Source organism: Anneissia japonica, unplaced genomic scaffold (assembly GCF_011630105.1).
Source record: "Anneissia japonica isolate Jap-2015-1 unplaced genomic scaffold, ASM1163010v1 scaffold288059_len961885_cov194, whole genome shotgun sequence".
NCBI classification, from domain to species: Eukaryota; Metazoa; Echinodermata; class Crinoidea; order Comatulida; family Comatulidae; genus Anneissia; species Anneissia japonica.
Genome location: NW_022740566.1, coordinates 517,471 through 537,020, shown reverse-complemented (window position 1 = coordinate 537,020; position 19,550 = coordinate 517,471). Strand labels below are relative to the sequence as shown.

Here is a 19,550-nt window from a genome sequence, read left to right as displayed (position 1 = left end):
CTAAAAACAGACGCCCAAGTTTAAGATCTGACGGAATTCAAAAACTATTCAAAACTGCAGAGCAAGCCTCCAACAGTTTCGGAAACTCCTGTATTTGGGCGACTAGCTTAGCAATCCTAAGGCCTAGTTTTGGTTCGCCCCCTGCATTTGCCTCAATGTATACCAATTGAATCATACATTTTCTTTATGATATCATATCCTTGGCATGCCTTACCGCTGTGAACATAAACTTTTGGATAATTTGCATAATCATTTGCATATATATCACAGCGGGTTCTCTCCATGACCCGTGACGAGCGCATTGTAGTGTTCAGCCTAGTCTGTCCAACAGACCTCTCCAGGATTTTATACATACTAGTTCTTTTAGGTAAGTTCTTTTCTTTGTACTACTGCTGAGGCGAGAATAATATTGCATTTTATAATTTTGTGTATTTTGTAGGTTTAATTAATTTTATTTGAAATGTTGGAATTTTCAATTAAATTAATTTCAATGCACCTTTAAAAAAGTGAGTAATTACAGTCAAATAACATGACATAACATCGCGAAAAATATTATCAAAGTATGATATAGGGGTCTAAGTTCATTATTTTATCTGTAATAGTGTACTTATTATTCTAAGTATACAGATTATGGTGTTTAGTCGTACAGTGCTGTGTTTATAACTTTACCATGGTTTCTTCTTCAAAGATAGGTCTAATACCTGTCTCTTATACACATCTTAGGCATTAATAAGATGGTAATAAGCAGCACGTATGTCCCAGCGAAATATATGTAAATATAGACATTGATACTATAAAAATCATACACAGCTCAATGGAAACGTGTGGAGACGTACTACAGTCAAAAAACACAATTGTCAATATTATTGACTATTAGAGCAGAAATAAACGTCATAAAATGTCTGACTTGTTTGAACAAATTAAAGACAATCAGAAAATAATACAATATTCTTCTCTTCACATGATCTTACGAAAATTATTGACGCTATTCTATAAAATTTATATTGTCATGCAAGAAAATAACAATTCAACAAAATGTATAAACAGACAGTTACTATTCTGGATTCTATACCACATATATTAGGCCTATAATAGGCTAATATATAAGGATTTTAGGATCCACAAAACCAAACAGTTTTGTCAACTTACTGTATCTGTCGTACTCTTGAAAATGTATACATGCAACCAGACGTTACAAGAAAATATGTACATAAATAGAACCATATAACAAATTATACGATCAATTTTTATATATTGAATTTATAAAGAATTTTAACAAATACTATTATGCAGCATACTTATAATAGTCAAATTATTTCGTATATCTTAACTGACTGTGTTTTAGAAAATCTTTTGTATTGGACGCTCATTCTAAATGAAGAAACACATTTATTATGGAAGAGTTAAAGATCATTATGATAATGATTTACTCGGGATAATTGAAATTGTATCCGTTTGTAATTTGTGACGTCAAAAATTGTTCAAAAGACGTGACTTCAAATTTATCCAGTCGGTGTACTTCTTCAACTGTAAAATCACTTACAATTAAAAAAGTCACACAGGCATAATGATTTGAAATACAAACAAACTAATACTTTTCGTACGATTTGAAATACAAACAAACTAGAAGATTCGTTTTCAGTTTTAGCAACAATAACATCATTTCACTGTCTGCATGCTAAGCAATGCTACCAAGAAGTAATCTGTATATAGCACCGGATACATTGCTGAGGGCGCTAACCATTTCAACAAAAGTTTTGACAAATTGAAGCAGTGTCCGGTACTGTACTGCTACATGCTTCCTGTAATATTTTTTGTAAAGTTTATGAGGTATTAGTAATTTTGTTCACCTTGTAATTTTATAATGAATTTTAAAGTTTATTGTATTTTTAATGAATGTTACAATATTTATTCAATATTTTATTTATTATATAGTTTTTGAACTTTACTGTAATGAAGCTTTTACTTACTTTGATTTTTAATGTATTGTATATAGTTTTATTGTTTTTCTTTAGAGGCCTCTTCAAGTCAGCTGTACTACTGTAGTGCAGCTGTTAGAGCTACCCTCGTGAAATAAAGTTGAAATAAAAATAACATAAATAAAAAGGGCGTCGCGAGTGTATTTATTTTCTATAAATCAGCAAATAATTATACAATGCAATACACATTATCTTATCAAATATATTCGCCCACATAAGCTGCCAGTCGCCTATGATCATGTCCCGTTGAGACATTAAATCTAGACTTTGTTTAATTACATGTGTTCTCATTATTTGTGAAGTCATCCGGTCCGAAGTCCATCGTATGTGTACACAGTGGGGTATGCATAAGCAAAATTTACGATCAAAATGTTCGCCTGTTGTCTCTCAAGAGACTAAAATAAAGCATGAACTGTGTTCTCAATTAGGTACCGTACCAAATACTATACGTTTGTAAGATATTAAAGAAAACATGTAATATTGCTTACCTAGCAAATAGGAGTAGGCCAATATTATCAGAATATCCAGGTCATGTGTATAAAATTGGCTTGTGTTTAGTCGTACAGTGCTGTGTTTATAACTTTACCATGGTTTCTTCTTCAAAGATAGGTCTAATACGCTAAGCTATTGAACGTATCTTGAAAATTGCTCAAATATATACAGTATTTATTATTTTGTAATATTTAGTGAAGGAAATTATTCATTTCTTTTGTCAATATTTACAATATGTACGATTTTCGTCATCTCTCCCCAAGACCTCTTCATTTTGGTTTGATGTCTTTAAAAGACTCTTTTAAAAACTCATTTATTTCAAGTTGCTTTTAATCATTAATTGTTTTTTAGCATGGCATTTTTATAATGCACTGTAGTAACTTTTCACTATATTTTTTTGGAATAGGTTTACCAGGATAGATGGTGCATTATTATTATTATTGTTATTATTATTATTATTATTATTATTATTATTATTATTATTATTATTATTATTATTATTATTATTATTATTATTATTATTTTTAAATGATTGTACGCCAATACAAAGCAGCAGAATACTTGAATATGTTAACCTTTTTAGATATTAAAATAAAAGCATCCCAATGCGCTTTGTTATATTATAGAGGTACCGGTTTAGGCCTAATTTTAATGTAGAAAGATATCTTCTGGTCATTTACCTTTTGCCTTTCACGGATTTTTTTTTTATATAGAACTGTTTCTAGAGAAAATCTATAAATAATTTCATATAGTTTCTATGGTACTAGAACAGTTTCTATGGAATTCTAGCAACAATTTCGAATTGGGTCGCTAGTATTACTATCTCGTACTCGGTTCGTAAGTTTAAGATCCTTATAAAATAAGATCCCCATAAAATACTACGCTACGTTATTTATCCGTAAGTAGCCGTCATGTGATTGGACCTTCTTAACCGCAGTTAAAACAATTCAGCAAAATATAATCTTGCGTAAGAGTTCTCTAGTGGGCGATACTTTGTGCTATATCAGCATGGCATCCTTACTCCACCTCCTTTGACTTATAGCAGTGCCACCGGGGTGGGGGGGGGCAAGATCCCCGGGGTCCATAGAAATTGCAGGTAGCATTTTTTTTCAATATTATTTTCAAAAATAATAATTACTATCATGGGCCCTCAATAATTGTATTGGTCCCCTAATAATGGCCCCTCCACAATGAGAGGCGCCCCTTTCCACTGTTACAGTTTCACCTCTTGACGGCCCTGGCTTATAGATGGTACATCTCCACACAATCCCTATTTCATCCATAAAGTATCCAACTTTCTGTACCGTCCACTACAAAGCACGGGTCATCATCATTACGTCCTACGTTTTCAGGACACAGAAATGTATTTCTAAATCCCAGGTTGAATTAAAGTGGCTCATAGCTTAGCTACTCAATCACAAAATAAGCGTTATACCAACATATGACACCAATATTAATCTCCAGACATCCAATACTCGTTAGGATGATGAAAAGAGAAAGAAAATTTTTTTTCGCAAATGATATTAATCTCTAGATATCAACTCTTTAGGATGTTGAAAAGAGAGAAAAAAAATCGCAAACATCCATGATTTCTTTTTCTCAATTAATTTTGCGGTTCCACTAGGTTATTTCCATAATTTCGGCTCGGCCGCATTATTTCTTAGGCCTATCCGTACGCTGCCATGACGTAGGCCCCCGACACTTCTATTTAAAGAGGATAGGATATGCAAACATGTGGGTACTTGGGTGGAACTACGAAACTGGATTATAAATGCATATCCGGATTTGAAGTTTTTTGGAAATCCAGTCATACCGTTTTAAAGGAAAGCCCGAGATATTTTGACGAATCGCTGTTTCGCAATAACCGATAATGCGAGTAAGCCTATCAAATCAAAACCGCGTAAGGCAATAATTTCGGCATTCTTACTTGTAAGGGATCTAATGAGAGGTTGTATTTGCCAGTCTAGCTGTATAAAAAGGTAACATTATAGGCCTTAGATGATTAGTTTTGTTCCATTTACACATAAGTTACTTTATTAGTTACATTAGTTAGTAAATTTTATATTTTTACATTGTTTGTTTGTCATCGTTATAAAATGCGCTACAACCTATTTAGATTGATTTACTGTGGGCCTACCTGGCCATTCTAGATGTAGACCTTATAATTCACGTTGTTCACTCCTTCTATGTTATGTTTCATTTGTCTAGCATTGGTACACACAAACACTGGCACGAGATCATAATACTCAGACAGGTACTAGTGTTTAATATTATCTGCATACATAGTTCCTGTTTTTTCTACAGTAATTTAAAAAAAATATAGCTAGTCAGTTGAATTATATATGGCCGTTATTAAATAATAATTGTACAGCCTTTGACACGGATAGGTATATCTATTTCGACTTATGTAGTGATACCTCAAGTTTATAAACTCAGATGTTACATTAAACACTCACCATGACGTCATGATAATGATAAATTAAGCTAGTAGATCACCTTTTTGTTTGTGAAATAAAAATGCTAACTAATATCTAGTCCTGTTTGTATTTCCTGTAGTATTTCCACTCACAATGTGTAGTCGCAATTCTACTTGCATAAAAGTGAAATCCAAAAAGAAGAGAAAAGGAAAAAGCTCTTGATTGGTTTTAAAAGTACTATGCAAAGAGACTAAATTAGAGTGACTGGTTTACGGTTATCTTATTCATTTTTCGTGGTTCGAATACGTCACAAGCTAATCAGTAGATAAATCATTATTTTTATGAATGTTAGGCTTGCATGAAATATATAAGCGGGCCTAATTATGATTACCAGGATAAATTTTTTATGATGAGTATTTCAGTGGCTGATTCAAGTGGGCCCAGCCGGCCCACCCTCCCTAAATGTTTCAAAATTTAAAACTGAAGAAAAAAAGAAAAATATTCAAATGCAAGTCTGAGAGTGCCATTTCCGGCCATCTAGAGGTGCCATAATCATAAATTTTCTTACCTCAGCCCCAACCATATGGTGGAGCTGAGGTGCTCTACACTCTATCTGTAAAGGTCCCCTCTGGTCTCCTTCTTTTTCAAATTCCTGGATCCGCCACTGTATTTTGAAAATGTAGTGTGGAAATATATGCTAATTGCATTCCTTAAAATCAATTAGGATACGACTTATAAAAGGCTATAGACGTCAGAGCTTCGGGGGCTTCCTTCCCTGGACCTCCACCGGGGACCCTGGGCCAATACTTCCTTATTTTGCAATTCAACTCGTCCCCCCCCCCACCCCACTTTTAACCACGGACGACGCCATTACGGCAAGGTCTGGAAATCTAAATTACATTTTGTTCTGTGTTGTGTATATTTATGTGTTATGATAAGAACAGTAAATAAAAATCGGTTTGTTGGAGGAAAGGTTATCATAGTTGATAATATACTAATCAAATACAGTATACCTATGCTATATAAGCCTAAATGTCGAAATAATTAAATAAAGGTTCTATCTAACAAATATTCATTCCATTTTGTTTCTGCTAACACAACGCTCTTTACGATCAATAAAGGTAACAAACTGTACCTTTAAAATCGATAAACTTTAGCAACGTCTATTGTATCACCTTGTTTCGGTGGTCTAAATGTACACTCGATACAGAAACTCAACTCTTTTCTCAACTCTATTCTATGACATTATCGCTGTTATTTCGATGTGAATTTCCGTCAGGATAGTATCATAGGAGCGTTGTTTTGCTCTACCTAAGGTATCGTACCGAATACTCAGTAGACCTACGTTCCCAAATACTTTGCGAAAATAAAAATTCGCAAGTGATTCGAGTGGGAATCGAACCCACGACCATCAGATAACAGCCTGGTGCCATAAACACTAAAGCTTGTGCTGTGACCTAGAATCAGATCCCCACGTAGTAGCGGGTACTGCAAATGCGATTTCGATGTGAGTTTGCGTCAGGAGAATATCATAGGAGTGAGGTTTTGCCCTACCTGACTTGTTATCTTACCGAATACTCAGTACGTTCCAAACCCAAATACTTGCTTTAAAAAAATCGAAAGTCATTCAGATGGGAATTGAACCCAAGACCTCCAGATAGCCTGTCGCCATAACCACCAGACTAGTGTTCAATCCGATACCCAAGTAGCAGTGGGTACTGCAAATGTTATTTCGATGTGAGTTTGGGTCAGGAGAATACCAGGCAGGGGCGGATCCAGAGATGTCCAAAAGAAGGTGGGGAGAGGGACGGAAATGGGGCCGATCGAGATAATACCAACCTAGGGGGTCCGAGGGCATGCCCCTGCGAAATTTTTGTGTTCTAGACGTCCGAAAATAAACTCTGGGTCGTTTTGGGCGATTAATTATTTTCTTTTTCTTTCTCTCTTTTTCATATTTTTTTACCTTCCAAAAAGAGGGGGGTGGGGGACGGGGCGGGACCGGCCCGCCCCTAAATCCGCCCCTGATAGGAGTGATGGTTTGCCCTACATGACGTGTATTGCTCTACCTAGCTGTATCGGTATTGTTATAAGTATTGTCATTATCGTACTTACCTGCATTGGGTCTATCTTATCACTGTTCTTTTTCGTGTAAGGCCTATGGTATTTTTTAGTTGTAGGCCTATTAGGTTATTATCACCATTAAGTATTATCAAGATCATCATCGTTATCACTATTTCAATCGGCATTATCATCGGCATTATCATCTTCATCATCATCATCATCATCATCATCATCATCATCAGCAACAACAACAACAACAACGACTTTCTGATTGCAATAAAGATTATATGAACATGAACCATCATCAATATTTTAGTATTTATTATCAATATTATTTGAAGCATTGTTTAATTTTAACAGTAATGGAATCGCCTGCTGTGATTCTACACTCAGGGGGTAGGGCTGGCAAATCAGGGGAGGGGGTGGCAATTAATATGCGATGTATCCACAAACATCATATTACAACACAATAATAAAAAGCAATTACCATTGACCCATCTTCATTTTTATTGTGTGGGTCTGCGGTATTGCTTAAAGTTTTGACTACACAGGAGAATGTCAGTCAGGCACAAGTTTTTAAAAAACTTGTTAATTCGCTATTGTGTCCGATGAACTATTCTCCGTGTAAACTAGGCTTAGCAGATGGATTTGTCTTCGCTACGTTGGTTCCTCTCTAATACGCCACCAATGCGTGTTTAATGCGTTGATCCTTTGGCTGGTTTAACAAACAGCAAACAAGTTTTGTGATGGAATGGTGCGAATGTAATGAAGCAAAGAAAGTCGTGTAGAAGTAAGATAAAACCGAATTTGTGATTTACAGACGGGGACATTCGGTACTCAGGATTTCCCCCGCATCAGTTCTAAGACACCGACTTTTTTTCTGATATTCTGTAGGCCTATTTAATTTAACTTTTTAAAGGATCTACATATGCAGGTTCGTCTGAAGGTACGTATTCATCGCCTGCTAGGATACCATTCTTGAGAAAATTAGGCTTAAAATGTACATAGCTTTAGCTCTGAATGTTATGTAGGCCTATATCTTCTTTTTATTATTGTTGGGGTTGTTAAGGCTTTATTGTTGCCTGAATCCCATTTACTTTAAAATAGTTTAACTCGCCTTTCCAAATCGATTGAACTCCCGGAGATCAATAAACGAGTCAGTACTTTAGTAGGCCTACTGGTTTTTGTTTTAAACAGGGTAAAGATGGGATAAATGCCAAAACCGTAAATTTATTTGAATAATAATTTGTATCGGAAGCTCTTTGATGTAAGGCGAGGTGTTGGTGTAATATACCAATTATGGCGACAAGTGTGACATAGTGCTAAGTATGTGTTTGTTCATCATTAGTAGTAATCTAAGGTATTTTATGAGCGTTTTGGAATGCAGGTCCTTTTCTGTCGCTATGTTCTGATACTTAAGTACAATCTATTTTTAAACTATATAGAAATCCCACGAAGACCCCCACATGTTTGTTTTGAATCCTATTTTATAAAATTCTTTCAGGACACGCCTAGTATCGACGAGAGGTTTCCGAAAAGAAACACGATAGGGCTTAAGATGCGAATGGAAATTATACTAACTTTTATGTAATGGAACAGTAGTTAAATGATGAAAATGCTTTTCTTCCAATCCCAGGTCAGGGTTCAAATCATGTTACATGATTTTTTCCGACGACTAAAACAACCCCAATTATTAAGCCACGTAAAGAAACATGTCTATAGCACATCATTCCTTCTTGTTAATTGGACAAGTACCCGCATACTTTTAGACGTGAAGAAAAATAATTTTCTTGTGGCAACTAATTATTTCTGTCCACTCATATAAGAATATATTTTGTTATTTAGAGGACAACATAAAACCACAAATAAACATTAGCACAAAGTCATTACGAAATCATCTATAATCTCTCGTTGCAAAGAAAAGGGAGATATGTGAGCAAACATAGGACTAATTTTCTTTAGAAAAATTGGGAATATGTCCGATTAATATATAACATTTCTGTTCGTTTAAAGCCAGACTCCAGTTTGTACAACTGATTTTATTTAATAAAATGTGTTTGACAAAAGCCGTTGATTGAGATACAGATTTTTGAATATTTAAAAACTGGGGTAATGAGATAGAACAAAGGGTTGTTACGCCCTTTCCCCCAGTTTTTAAATCTGTATCTCACCAACCATTCCAGAATTGTTCGTAAAATACGCCTGCCTTAGAAAAATCAGTTATACAACATATCAATTTTTTCCATCTGGGCCTGGCTTTAATATATTAAATAATATATATTAACATACATTATTTACCCATTGCAAGACAACATTTATCTAATTGAGTTGTTCTACCAGATGAGGTATGAACGGCCTTGGTAATCTCCGTTTGATATCCGCATTGAGGAAGACATTATTTTAACAAAGCACTGTACTCGCAATTAATAAACTAAATTTAGTGAAAAGTGATACATATTCTGTATTAGGCCTATTATTATTTACAGAAAACCGTAGTGATCATGTTTTGAACAATAGTGTATATAACAGTATTTAATACAGGGCCTGGACCTAACATCAAGATTTGAATCACTAAAGCCACAAACAAACAAAAGTCCCAAACAAACTCAGTGGTCTGCTAAGTAAAATACTTTGTTGAAAGTCCAGATAATATACAATGAGTAGAGTTAAGTACAGCAGTACTAACACTAGAGTACTAAATCTCATCTGATAGTGTTATTGTCTTCAGATTTGGAACTTCAATGATCTTGTCATGTGCACATACCGTCTGCAACAATGGCTGTTATATATCCGATAGACAAAAATAAGAAAGCTAATGTCCGCTAATCGTACTAACTATCTGTCCGTAGGCCTATCACGGGTGGGAATCGGATCATCAGAAACGTAACCGTTTAAAGTGTGAATACGTACATTGTAATAAACAATGCAGAAAAACATTAAGAATAATAAGAAATAGCTCTATAGTCAAAGGAAATGTAATGTTAAAATAAATCACAAACATGTGATATGCTTTTAAAATTGAGGATCGCGACCTACAAATGGGCCGCAAATAATTGTCAGTGGGTCGTGGAAACGTCCCTGTTATGAAAATAATCATGTTATTTCTGTCACTTCTGTCACAGAATAAAAAAGGATCCGTAAATAATTTAATAGTGGTTAAACTAGTTCACTATTGTTACTATACTTTATACAACACAATATTAGTAAAACCACTCGACTCTCAACCACGTCCCCCCCCCCCGTCAGTCATCAGACAGTCAAACGCAGCTTACACCTCATGGAAATTGTTATTCTTGTGTATGATGTCATCTGCATAGACTTATCGTGACGTCGTTGTCATGTGACAGTGTATTTGCATTGGAAAATATATCAGAATGGTAATATTGTAAATAATGTTCAAATTTCATAAATACCCGTACGTATCTATAAAGAATATTTAAACGGTATACAATTTATATAATTGTGTTACCTAATATTTCCACTTTGTTAGTTGTTCAGAGAATCCCCATAATTCTAGGAATTCTGGAATTATTCAAACAAGATCGTCACCTGTATTTTCCTCATTCTTACGGCAGTTCAGTTGCCGTTAACAGAATGTAGAAGTGATAGGGTTGTTTTGAAATGTTTTGTTTTTGCTGTAGGCCTAGTAACTGTACATTGTAATGTTACTGTGGGTTTATACATGAAGCTTTAGCTGAACAAAGGAGAGTAGTATCGTTTACTATAAACATAGCGGTATCAGATATAGATAGCAGGTACTTATTGTTCTTTCGCTAAACGTCAAGTGGTCCTGTCATTTGAAATTCAACTCAACGTACTCGCCCTAAAATCATATGTAAGTAAACATCTAGCCACCAATGGATGTCTGGTAGATCGAAGGCCTAAATGTTATTAGCAAGGTTACACCAGGATTAAATTTGTTTTTGCACACAAGAGCTGTTTTCTGATTTTTTGTGTGTAAAGGTCACTGTTGCAACAGTGTACTAAAAACAATATTACGACTCTATGTAAAGGTTTGTAGACCATAGTATAACGGTCTTCGGTACATACCTAGTGGCAGATCAAGATTTACTTTGCAGGGGTGGTGAGTGCCAGTCGAGGTCTAGAAAAGGGCCTTACACTATGGTCGAAAGGTGAAGTTTTGGGGGTTTTCTTGAGCTTTTGTGGGTCTAGGGGCTATTCCACTGGCAGCTTTGAAGTTTTAGCCATTTCAGTCTCTTAAATGATTTGACACTTGGCAGCGAGCGCCCCTTTTGCCACCCCTTGGATCCGGTAATGAATAAAAAATCTTAATTATTTGTTTTAATATTTACTAACTTATTTCTTAATTCACCCTACAGCACAGTTCTTGATTGTTGAAACATAATAGATGTTAGTGAAAACTAACATCTATTATTGATTACTGTATTATTTTTTCCTTTTCAGAACTAGGATGGAGGGAACTGTAATAAAAATATTTTCAGGATGCCTTATCGCAATCATCTGTTTTTCAACCACCACAGCACAATATTGTGAAGTTAAAGGATGTTGTTTTGGTCGTGATGACAGCTGTCTAACCCCGCTAGGTGATCATTATTGTTACTGTGACGAGTTTTGTGATCGAACTGAATCCGGTGACTGCTGTCCAGATTTTTCTAGAGAATGTCTTGGAATTACACCCACAGGAGTACCACCTGGCCCTGTTATTGACTGTGAGCTACCGTACATTTTTGCTTTTTAAATCATAAAATCCTAATTTAAACTTTATTTAATTAATTTTAAAGTTAAATTTGTTTCCGTATGGCACACCAATTGTTTTGGTAAAATCTGCAAACATTCCCACAGATATTAATTAAAACAATGAGATGCTTAAAGCTAGACTCCGGAGGAAAACTATTTTTTGATATGATATACAACTGACACAAAGAGAGTGTTTGACGAAGAACTCGGGAACTGTTAATGACATACGGATTTTTTAATATTTAAAAACTAGGGGAAAGGGGGCATAACTAGGCCTACTCTTTTTCCACCCTTCTCCCCAAGTTTATAAATATTTATCTGTATCTCAATTTTTTCGTCAAACACCGTTTTTGTATCTTATAAAAATCAGTTGTACATCATTATGAAAAGTAATTTTTCCTCCGGAGCCTAGATTTGAAAGGTTCAAAACATAGATATAGATTAAAAAGGTTTCGTTGATTGTGTGAGGCCTATTCTATAGGTACTGTACTAGTAGCAGTGCTAGGTTAATTATTGACATAATATCATACTTTGTTTCAAAGTCGATCGGTTTTTTTTTACATTAACACCGAACATCAAAATTACAATATGAGTATGACTTTTAATACAAAATGAAGCAAACGTTAAGCAAATAGGTAATGTAAAGATGTGCGAGTTACTGCTAGATACTAAATAACAGGAATGACGTCATTTATGAAGATGTTCATCTGTGATAAGTTGTAAAAATATTTCAGTTGCTTAATTTTGTATGTTTAAGTCCATTAGAAATTATATTCGCCAATAAAAATATCTTTGCTAATATGATATCAGATGAAGGGTATTTTATGATCCAATTACTGCAATTCAATTCGGTTTCAGTTGACTGTGTTCGGGCTGATGGTGCTAAATTTCTTGCGGGTGCTTCATACATGGATAATTGCAACAGATGGTAAAACATCAACTTTTTCCGTTATCTTCTTATTGATCACTCATGCACTGACTAAAATTGAGACAAGGCGTAGCACGAATCTTACACCAAAAATGTCGATCTCATTTAATTATTAAATTGAAATTAAATTGAATTTTATTTTAAAATATTGCCAATTAATAAATTTTTAAAAACTAAAACATAAACTGATATATTCTATAAGGAATTATATAAGTACTTACCAAGTGATACCTTCCTTTTCGATACTACAGCGTACCATAGTAGAGGGCAGTATTCTAATATTCGCCTTTTAGCAATTGACAACCTTACAATCATATCTCGTTATTTGCAGCACTTGTAAAGAAGTACAGTCTGGATCAGGACATGCGTTTGAATGTGAAATGAATGCATGTCTTATACGAGAAAAAGTAATTAATGAAGTCAACGCAAATCAACAATACGGGTACGTATTAATATTATCGAGGGTTTATTTTACCGTATTTTCAGGGTGTGTTTTTAATCGGCTTAACCATGGCTATATCTTGTAACTTACAATATATGAATATACTGATTAAATGTAAAACGGTAAGTATTAAAAAAATGTGATTACTTGATAATGCTACCTAGTCGGTATGGAACGCGATAACGGTAAAAAAAAAGAAAGCATAGTATATAAACGAAGACACAAATGCATCGTGAACAACACTCGTGACTTTTTTTAAACTACTCCGGCTGTCATTTTTTTGTATATTTAATACTGAGAGTCTTAATAAAACGTATTGATAATTCAAAAATTAACTGTCGCTTGATATCTCCAAGGGAGTTATTCTGTACCTAAAAACAGTACAGAATATCTCTTGTGGGAAAAAATAACTCAAAGTAACAGTGCAGTTCCGCAATGGCATCATTTTGCTAAGGCTTACATAGGCCTACATAAAATAAGTTCGAATTTAGGCCTAAAATTACAGATGTGAATAGGAAATTAATCAGCAAACATTTTGCATTTCAAACAATGACAAATTGATCTGTAGGCACAACACATTGTTTATATTATTTTATGTAGGTGGACAGCTAGCAACTATACCATGTTCTGGGGACAGACCCTTGGGAGTGGGATCCGTTATAGGTTGGGTACAATGAAGCCAGATGAGACGGTAATGGCGATGAACAAGATCCAAATGGAAGAACATGTCGTTCCGGACACTTTCGATGCTCGAGAAAAGTGGCCAGGTTACTTAGAGCAAATCATGGATCAAGGAAATTGTGGCAGTTCGTGGGCTTTCTCAACTGCAGGTAAGATTAATTTTTCAGAACAAATAGGCCTACTCGTAATTTCTACCCTAAATATTGAATAAAAAAAAACCCCGTGTAATAAGGTATGCCTACCTAGAATGGTAAAATTACACAACCTTGTTTTGGGAGCGTAAAGTGTGTCCACATTATTTAAATTTACGCGTAAAGTAGCTCCACCCTGACATTGTCCCACACTGTTTGAGTGGAGAAGATTATGCATTGTGCAACCATTTCCATGGTAACATTGTTAGCACTTAGTATCCGTTGTATATAAAACACATTGTAGCGTCTTCCCTCGCGGTTCTCAAACCGTCCTGAGTAAGTACTCTGATTCCTACTAGGTTTTGCAAAAAAATGATTTGTCATTTATACAATAACGAAGATTATTATTAATATTATTTTGCTATTCGTAGCCGTTGCCTCCGATCGTCTGGCCATTCAGTCAATGGGTAACATGAAAGTGATCCTATCACCCCAGCACCTACTATCGTGTAATACCAGACGTCAGCGCGGCTGCGATGGAGGATACACTGATCGTGCTTGGTATTTTCTAAGAAAAAAAGGGTAAGCTCCGCCTTGTTAGTTCTAAATTGTATCATGAATAAAATAGTTTAACTTGTAACGAATTTAATTTGGTAAATACACAATAAGGATCTATTATTACCGCCATTAAAGTCCGATGCCCGAGTGGAGGAATGTTGGTAAAACATATGTGAACAGGGATAAATAACGATGAAGTGATGATGATTATTAGCTCGACGCAACTGAGAAAGGAGTTCAGGTTATACTTATGTATAAAATGAATTAATAATGATTTTTTTTAATATTCTTATTAGAATCGTAACGGATGAATGTTATCCATATAAAAGTGGAATGGACTCCGGAATGACGATGAAGAAAGGACATTGCATGCTACCACCGCCAGACCATTCACCTTGCCCCAACGAATACGTGCACAGTGATGCGTACAAATCAACCCCTCCATACAGAATTGGTCAAGAGGTACTTACAATTCATAAATGCAATAAAGATAATGTTTAATTCATACGTTAGACATTCCACGCACCTTTCCTTTTACTTTACCTACCGATTTCTCTCCACCAATCTTTATATATATATCCCCTCTACACCCACCTTGCATGATGAAATCTCCCCTTTTACGTTACTGATTTTTGTTTAGCCAAGTTCTTTTCTAATCACTCCACTCCACAATTTTATTTTCTCATCGTGTCTGTAAGACCCGTTGTGCTGCCGCACTTTGTAATAATCGTCGCACTTTGTAATACCTGGTGCACTTTGTAACAAAGTTGTCACATTTTGTAATAACCTGTCGCACTTTGTATTAACTTGTCGCACTTTGTAACAATCAAGCTGTCGCACTTTGTATTAATTGCCTGTCACACTTAATAAATGGCCCGTTTCTCCTTTCGTTTTTTTACGTCTAACCAGTTGCTTTCGTCCTTCGATTCCTCAACCTTTCTAAGCTGTGTCCAAGAATTTCGATCGATGGGGTTGATGCTTTCGTCATCACGTATCCTATTTATAATGTGTATTTCCACTACTATGTTTTTTGTTTCGTAGGAAAATGAAATTAAGCATGAAATTTTCAAGAATGGACCTGTACAAGGTAAGCATACCAAATAAGTGTAAAAATTTAGATAATGTCATTTCCTATATATACAGTCTATTTCAGAAATAACTGTCGACGAAAGGTACGTTGGTCTAAAGCGCAAAAAGGATAAAACATGCAATACAAACTTTTGTATAAAAGCAATTTCAAATGCATATCAATTTTTTCATTATTGTAGCTACTTTTCTAGTGGAATCTGATTTTTTCATGTACAAGAGTGGAGTATACCGCCATACAAACGTCAATGCAAACGAATCGCCTCAGTATCGACAAAGTGGATGGCATTCAGTGAGAATCATTGGATGGGGTATTGGCGAAAATGGCGTTCCATATTGGGTGAGTAGAAACACAAAAACCCCCAACCAACTAATGAATTTTGAATAATATACAACTTTAATTATTCATATGTTTTGTATAACCACAGATCCTAATGGTATAATTAATGACACATTTCTGATTACGTTTTAGGCTTAGATATCATTATAGGCCTATATAGTATAAATTTGATGTTCATTATAAACGTAGTTTCCATCCAGTTTGATATACTTTCAAAATATTAAAAGTTGTAATATATCGAATTGATGGATGGACCTGTTAATGTGAGTTTTCTTCTTTTTTTTTTTTTGGTTGAATTGATATCAAAATATGACGCTTATAAATCTATTATGCATGCTTATGTTAAATAATATAGTAAAATGGGGATTAAGGAGCTATCTATTTTATTTCAGCTCTGTGCTAACTCGTGGGGGACTAATTGGGGAGAGAATGGTTACTTCCGCATCGTACGTGGTTCAAATATGTGTGAAATTGAGTCGTTTGTCGTAGGAGCCTGGGGAAAAGTTGACGCAGCAATGATGCACAAGGAAAACCTAGTATAACACACATTAAGAAGACAGTATCGTCACCCATCAATTTCAACTACAGAAGAGGGCGCACAGTCAACGATACTACTGTACTTAACCATATCTGAATTGAAAAAATATAAGTTATATATTTGATTTTTTTTCAATAGTCCTCATGTTTACATTACATTACCAATGAGTAAGAACTTTTAACAAGTCTGATAAAAACATTGACAGAAAAAAAACACCATGTAGGGCTTAGTTTACTTAGGCCTACTCATAAAATCATTCAAAGTAATTTGCTGGACTACGGCGGTATCGATTATTACGGGTTATGATTACAATAGCATTCCCTTTGAACTAGTATAACTATATTTCAAAAGAGAAACGAAATAATATAACACACAAAAAGCTTTGTCGAACATCGTGTAAACATTTGAAACGGAAACGTTTGCTGGTTTAAGATTCTTGTACTCAAAAATTTACCAAAGAATTTTGTAATTCCCTACCGATTTCCATTGGTTCGCTCCGAAAGTCTCATATGACCACCTCTACCATTTGGATGAAAAATAGCAATATTTAATTACCAACAATGAGGAAATTATTATACTTTGCAAACTCGTGTTTTGTTATATATAGTCACTCTGGAGATGAGTATGTACATAAGCGAATCTTGTACTTAACGACTCCAATTAGGCTTTTATTTGAGAAAGTATCTTATACTAGATCTACCTTTGAATTTATAGATTATTATTATTATTTAGATAAATATTTCAAAATTATAGTTTAACATATTTAAAAATCATGAAAATACTTGTAGTTTATTGAAATTGATATATACTTAGAAATTTAAAAGAAACAAAAACAGAAATATCGTTATTTTTTCTAATTATAGGCCTACTGGTAGATGTTTTTGGTTAATAATTTGTTACTACCCCACGTTATAGTAATCCAAGATGTCGTGTTATATGGCTCAACTTTTATACACTCGTAGATAATTTATAGTGAATTTATCTGATCGCTTTAAACACATACGTGTGTAAGTACAGTATTAAGTAAACAGTTTTCGAACTACAGTATTGTCCTATCCATTAAAGCTATTGCACGATTGCAGTATTATTTAAATTATTAAAACACAGTTGTCGTCTGCGGACATCTACCATTGTGCAGTTGCCCTCTCAATCTTATCCCTGTTACAACTACCATGCGAGTACAATTTTGTAAATTAATTAATTTTTTTTTTTATATTAGGCCTATTAAACTATTAAAACATTGCCGTTGTCGGTTGAGTAGCGCCCTCTATACTTCGCCGTTTAAAACTGACGCAGCTGTAACCTATATTTATACTTATTATTTATTATATTTTGTAGTGATTAATTGTCATTGGCATCCTTATTGCATGAACTCTTGCCTTGTATGATATTTCTTAGTGTTGTGAATCTATACCTACAGAAGTTTGGCTAAAAAATAATATTCAACGTGATGGATAAAAATCCTTATAACATTATTTAAAAAGTTACAAACTTTTCTTTATGGAATAGAATTATAATTTGGTTAATGAAAGAGATACTCTCTGTTGTATTGATGTTGCAAATAATTATCTTGTAAATCATTAAATTCATTTGGCAATAAATTTGATACCAGTAGAATCGAAGTATTGTGTTTGCTTCCAGCGTATTGACAGATTTCTTTTCGAATTAACAGTTGGATCATATGAAGTAAATTTTATCTCCATAGTCCCTTTAGAAAACTAATTGCGCTAAAATCGAATTACATTTTACTGATATCAATTGATTGCCTCCGGAATATGGTTTGTTTGGTTGCTCTTGAAGATTGTATAGAATCAGGCAAGGAACATGTTTTGTATGATAAAACACAACAATTACTGCCCAACTTATGGCTGTCGCAAGAGTTAATTTGCCTTTTGAATTTAGATCTTAATATATCACGAAGACATGCCATCAAGAATCACTCTCTCTACTGCCTTCCATATAAATAACTACGAAACCAAGAAAGAAACGACCCACATACGCCACTCTGTTTCAGCTTGAGCAACAGAAGATTGTGTGGAAATTCAGGAAGACCATGATGACAAGAATTCGGAGTCGGAGCTGAAACGGATTGAAAATAATGTTAAATAATGAAGCTTTTGCATTAGCACTGTGTGCAGTTTGTCCACCGTGCTTACAAAAGTGGGTGTGGCATTGGTTCAATTGTAAACTGCCATAGATATTACGGTACAGCATTTGACGTGTTAAAGAATTTAAACAAACAAATGCTTTAAAAATGACCCAAGTCCATGATAGTAACGTTTAGTACCATTGAAGAACAAAGATACTATACGTAACCTTCTGTTGATTTGAGAAGTTGATTCATATATGCGAACATCGAAAGTCTGGATATATACATGAGTGCCGAGTGTTAAATTACGACAATTGGGTTTAAAATATTTCTGTCACTGACAAAAAACTACACAAAAAGAAATGACTGTAAACATTATTTTATTTTAATAAATACATAAACATATCTGCTATATGTGAATTCTTTCATTTCAATTATGTATCATTTTTGTCCATAATCATTAGAATACATTAATCAAGTAAAATTACATTTTATTATCTATTTACGATGTCGGAGGGATCTACCACACACCACACCGGTAAATCATTCAACCTTTAATGACTGATACCCAGAACCATAGGATTTCCTCAATAAGAAATCATTGATACTAAAAACGAGTACAGGTTAACAAAAATCTTGCCTTTCCACCATGCAAACACGTGGAACACAGGCAGGGTATTAGATGTAGGTATAAATTAAGCATGTAGGATGGTCCATTGGCAAATATAAATGGTACCTCCACTGCACCGTATGTTCATGTAATTGCTACAGTTAAAGAACATCTCTTTGTAATGACAGTCACTTATCATTATAGCTCAATGTTCAGTATTTTCTTTACAACATTACCTTTATCTACACGCATTTCTTTAGATGGCCAACTAAACTTTACACGTACGTGAAGCTTAGGCACCCTGGCCCGAGATACACATGTCAAACATTCCTACTGTCGGTTTTACAATGTCTTAGTTCCTCATTTATCATTAACAATACATTTGAAAAAATAAACACAACAAAGATTGTACCTATTGGAACAGAGTGTCTATAATGAGCGACGCCATCAATATTAAAAGCTACCCCTATGCCCAATAT

General features: G+C 34.5%; 1 protein-coding gene across 7 annotated transcripts; it reads left to right on the top strand.

Moving 5' to 3' along the window:
* Nucleotides 1–242: 242 nt before the first annotated feature.
* Nucleotides 243–18,866, top strand: LOC117118256 (uncharacterized peptidase C1-like protein F26E4.3). Of its 7 annotated transcripts, none has more exons than XM_033262799.1 (10): nucleotides 243–367; nucleotides 11,375–11,640; nucleotides 12,527–12,596; nucleotides 12,928–13,038; nucleotides 13,639–13,868; nucleotides 14,282–14,432; nucleotides 14,705–14,870; nucleotides 15,450–15,495; nucleotides 15,677–15,834; nucleotides 16,227–18,866. In XM_033262799.1, the coding sequence occupies exons 2-10, from the start codon at nucleotides 11,382–11,384 to the stop codon at nucleotides 16,374–16,376; spliced, it is 1,341 nt and encodes a 446-aa protein (XP_033118690.1). In that variant the 5' UTR covers nucleotides 243–367; nucleotides 11,375–11,381; the 3' UTR covers nucleotides 16,377–18,866. The 7 variants fall into 7 exon arrangements, with proteins under 7 accessions (XP_033118690.1, XP_033118685.1, XP_033118689.1 ...); XM_033262794.1 differs by lacking the exon at nucleotides 243–367 and adding an exon at nucleotides 4,350–4,450; XM_033262798.1 differs by lacking the exon at nucleotides 243–367 and adding an exon at nucleotides 7,657–7,895.
* Nucleotides 18,867–19,550: the final 684 nt, after the last annotated feature.

What these genes read in the sequence shown, in the direction of transcription:
- LOC117118256 (XM_033262794.1), top strand. Translation starts at nt 4,413, where the DNA reads ATGAGAGGTTGTATTTGCCAGTCTAGCTGTATAAAAAG. An exon ending in CAGTCTAGCTGTATAAAAAG is followed by an intron (nt 4,451 to 11,374) that starts GTAACATTATAG and finishes TTTCCTTTTCAG; the next exon opens with AACTAGGATGGAGGGAACTG. An exon ending in ACCTGGCCCTGTTATTGACT is followed by an intron (nt 11,641 to 12,526) that starts GTGAGCTACCGT and finishes ATTCGGTTTCAG; the next exon opens with TTGACTGTGTTCGGGCTGAT.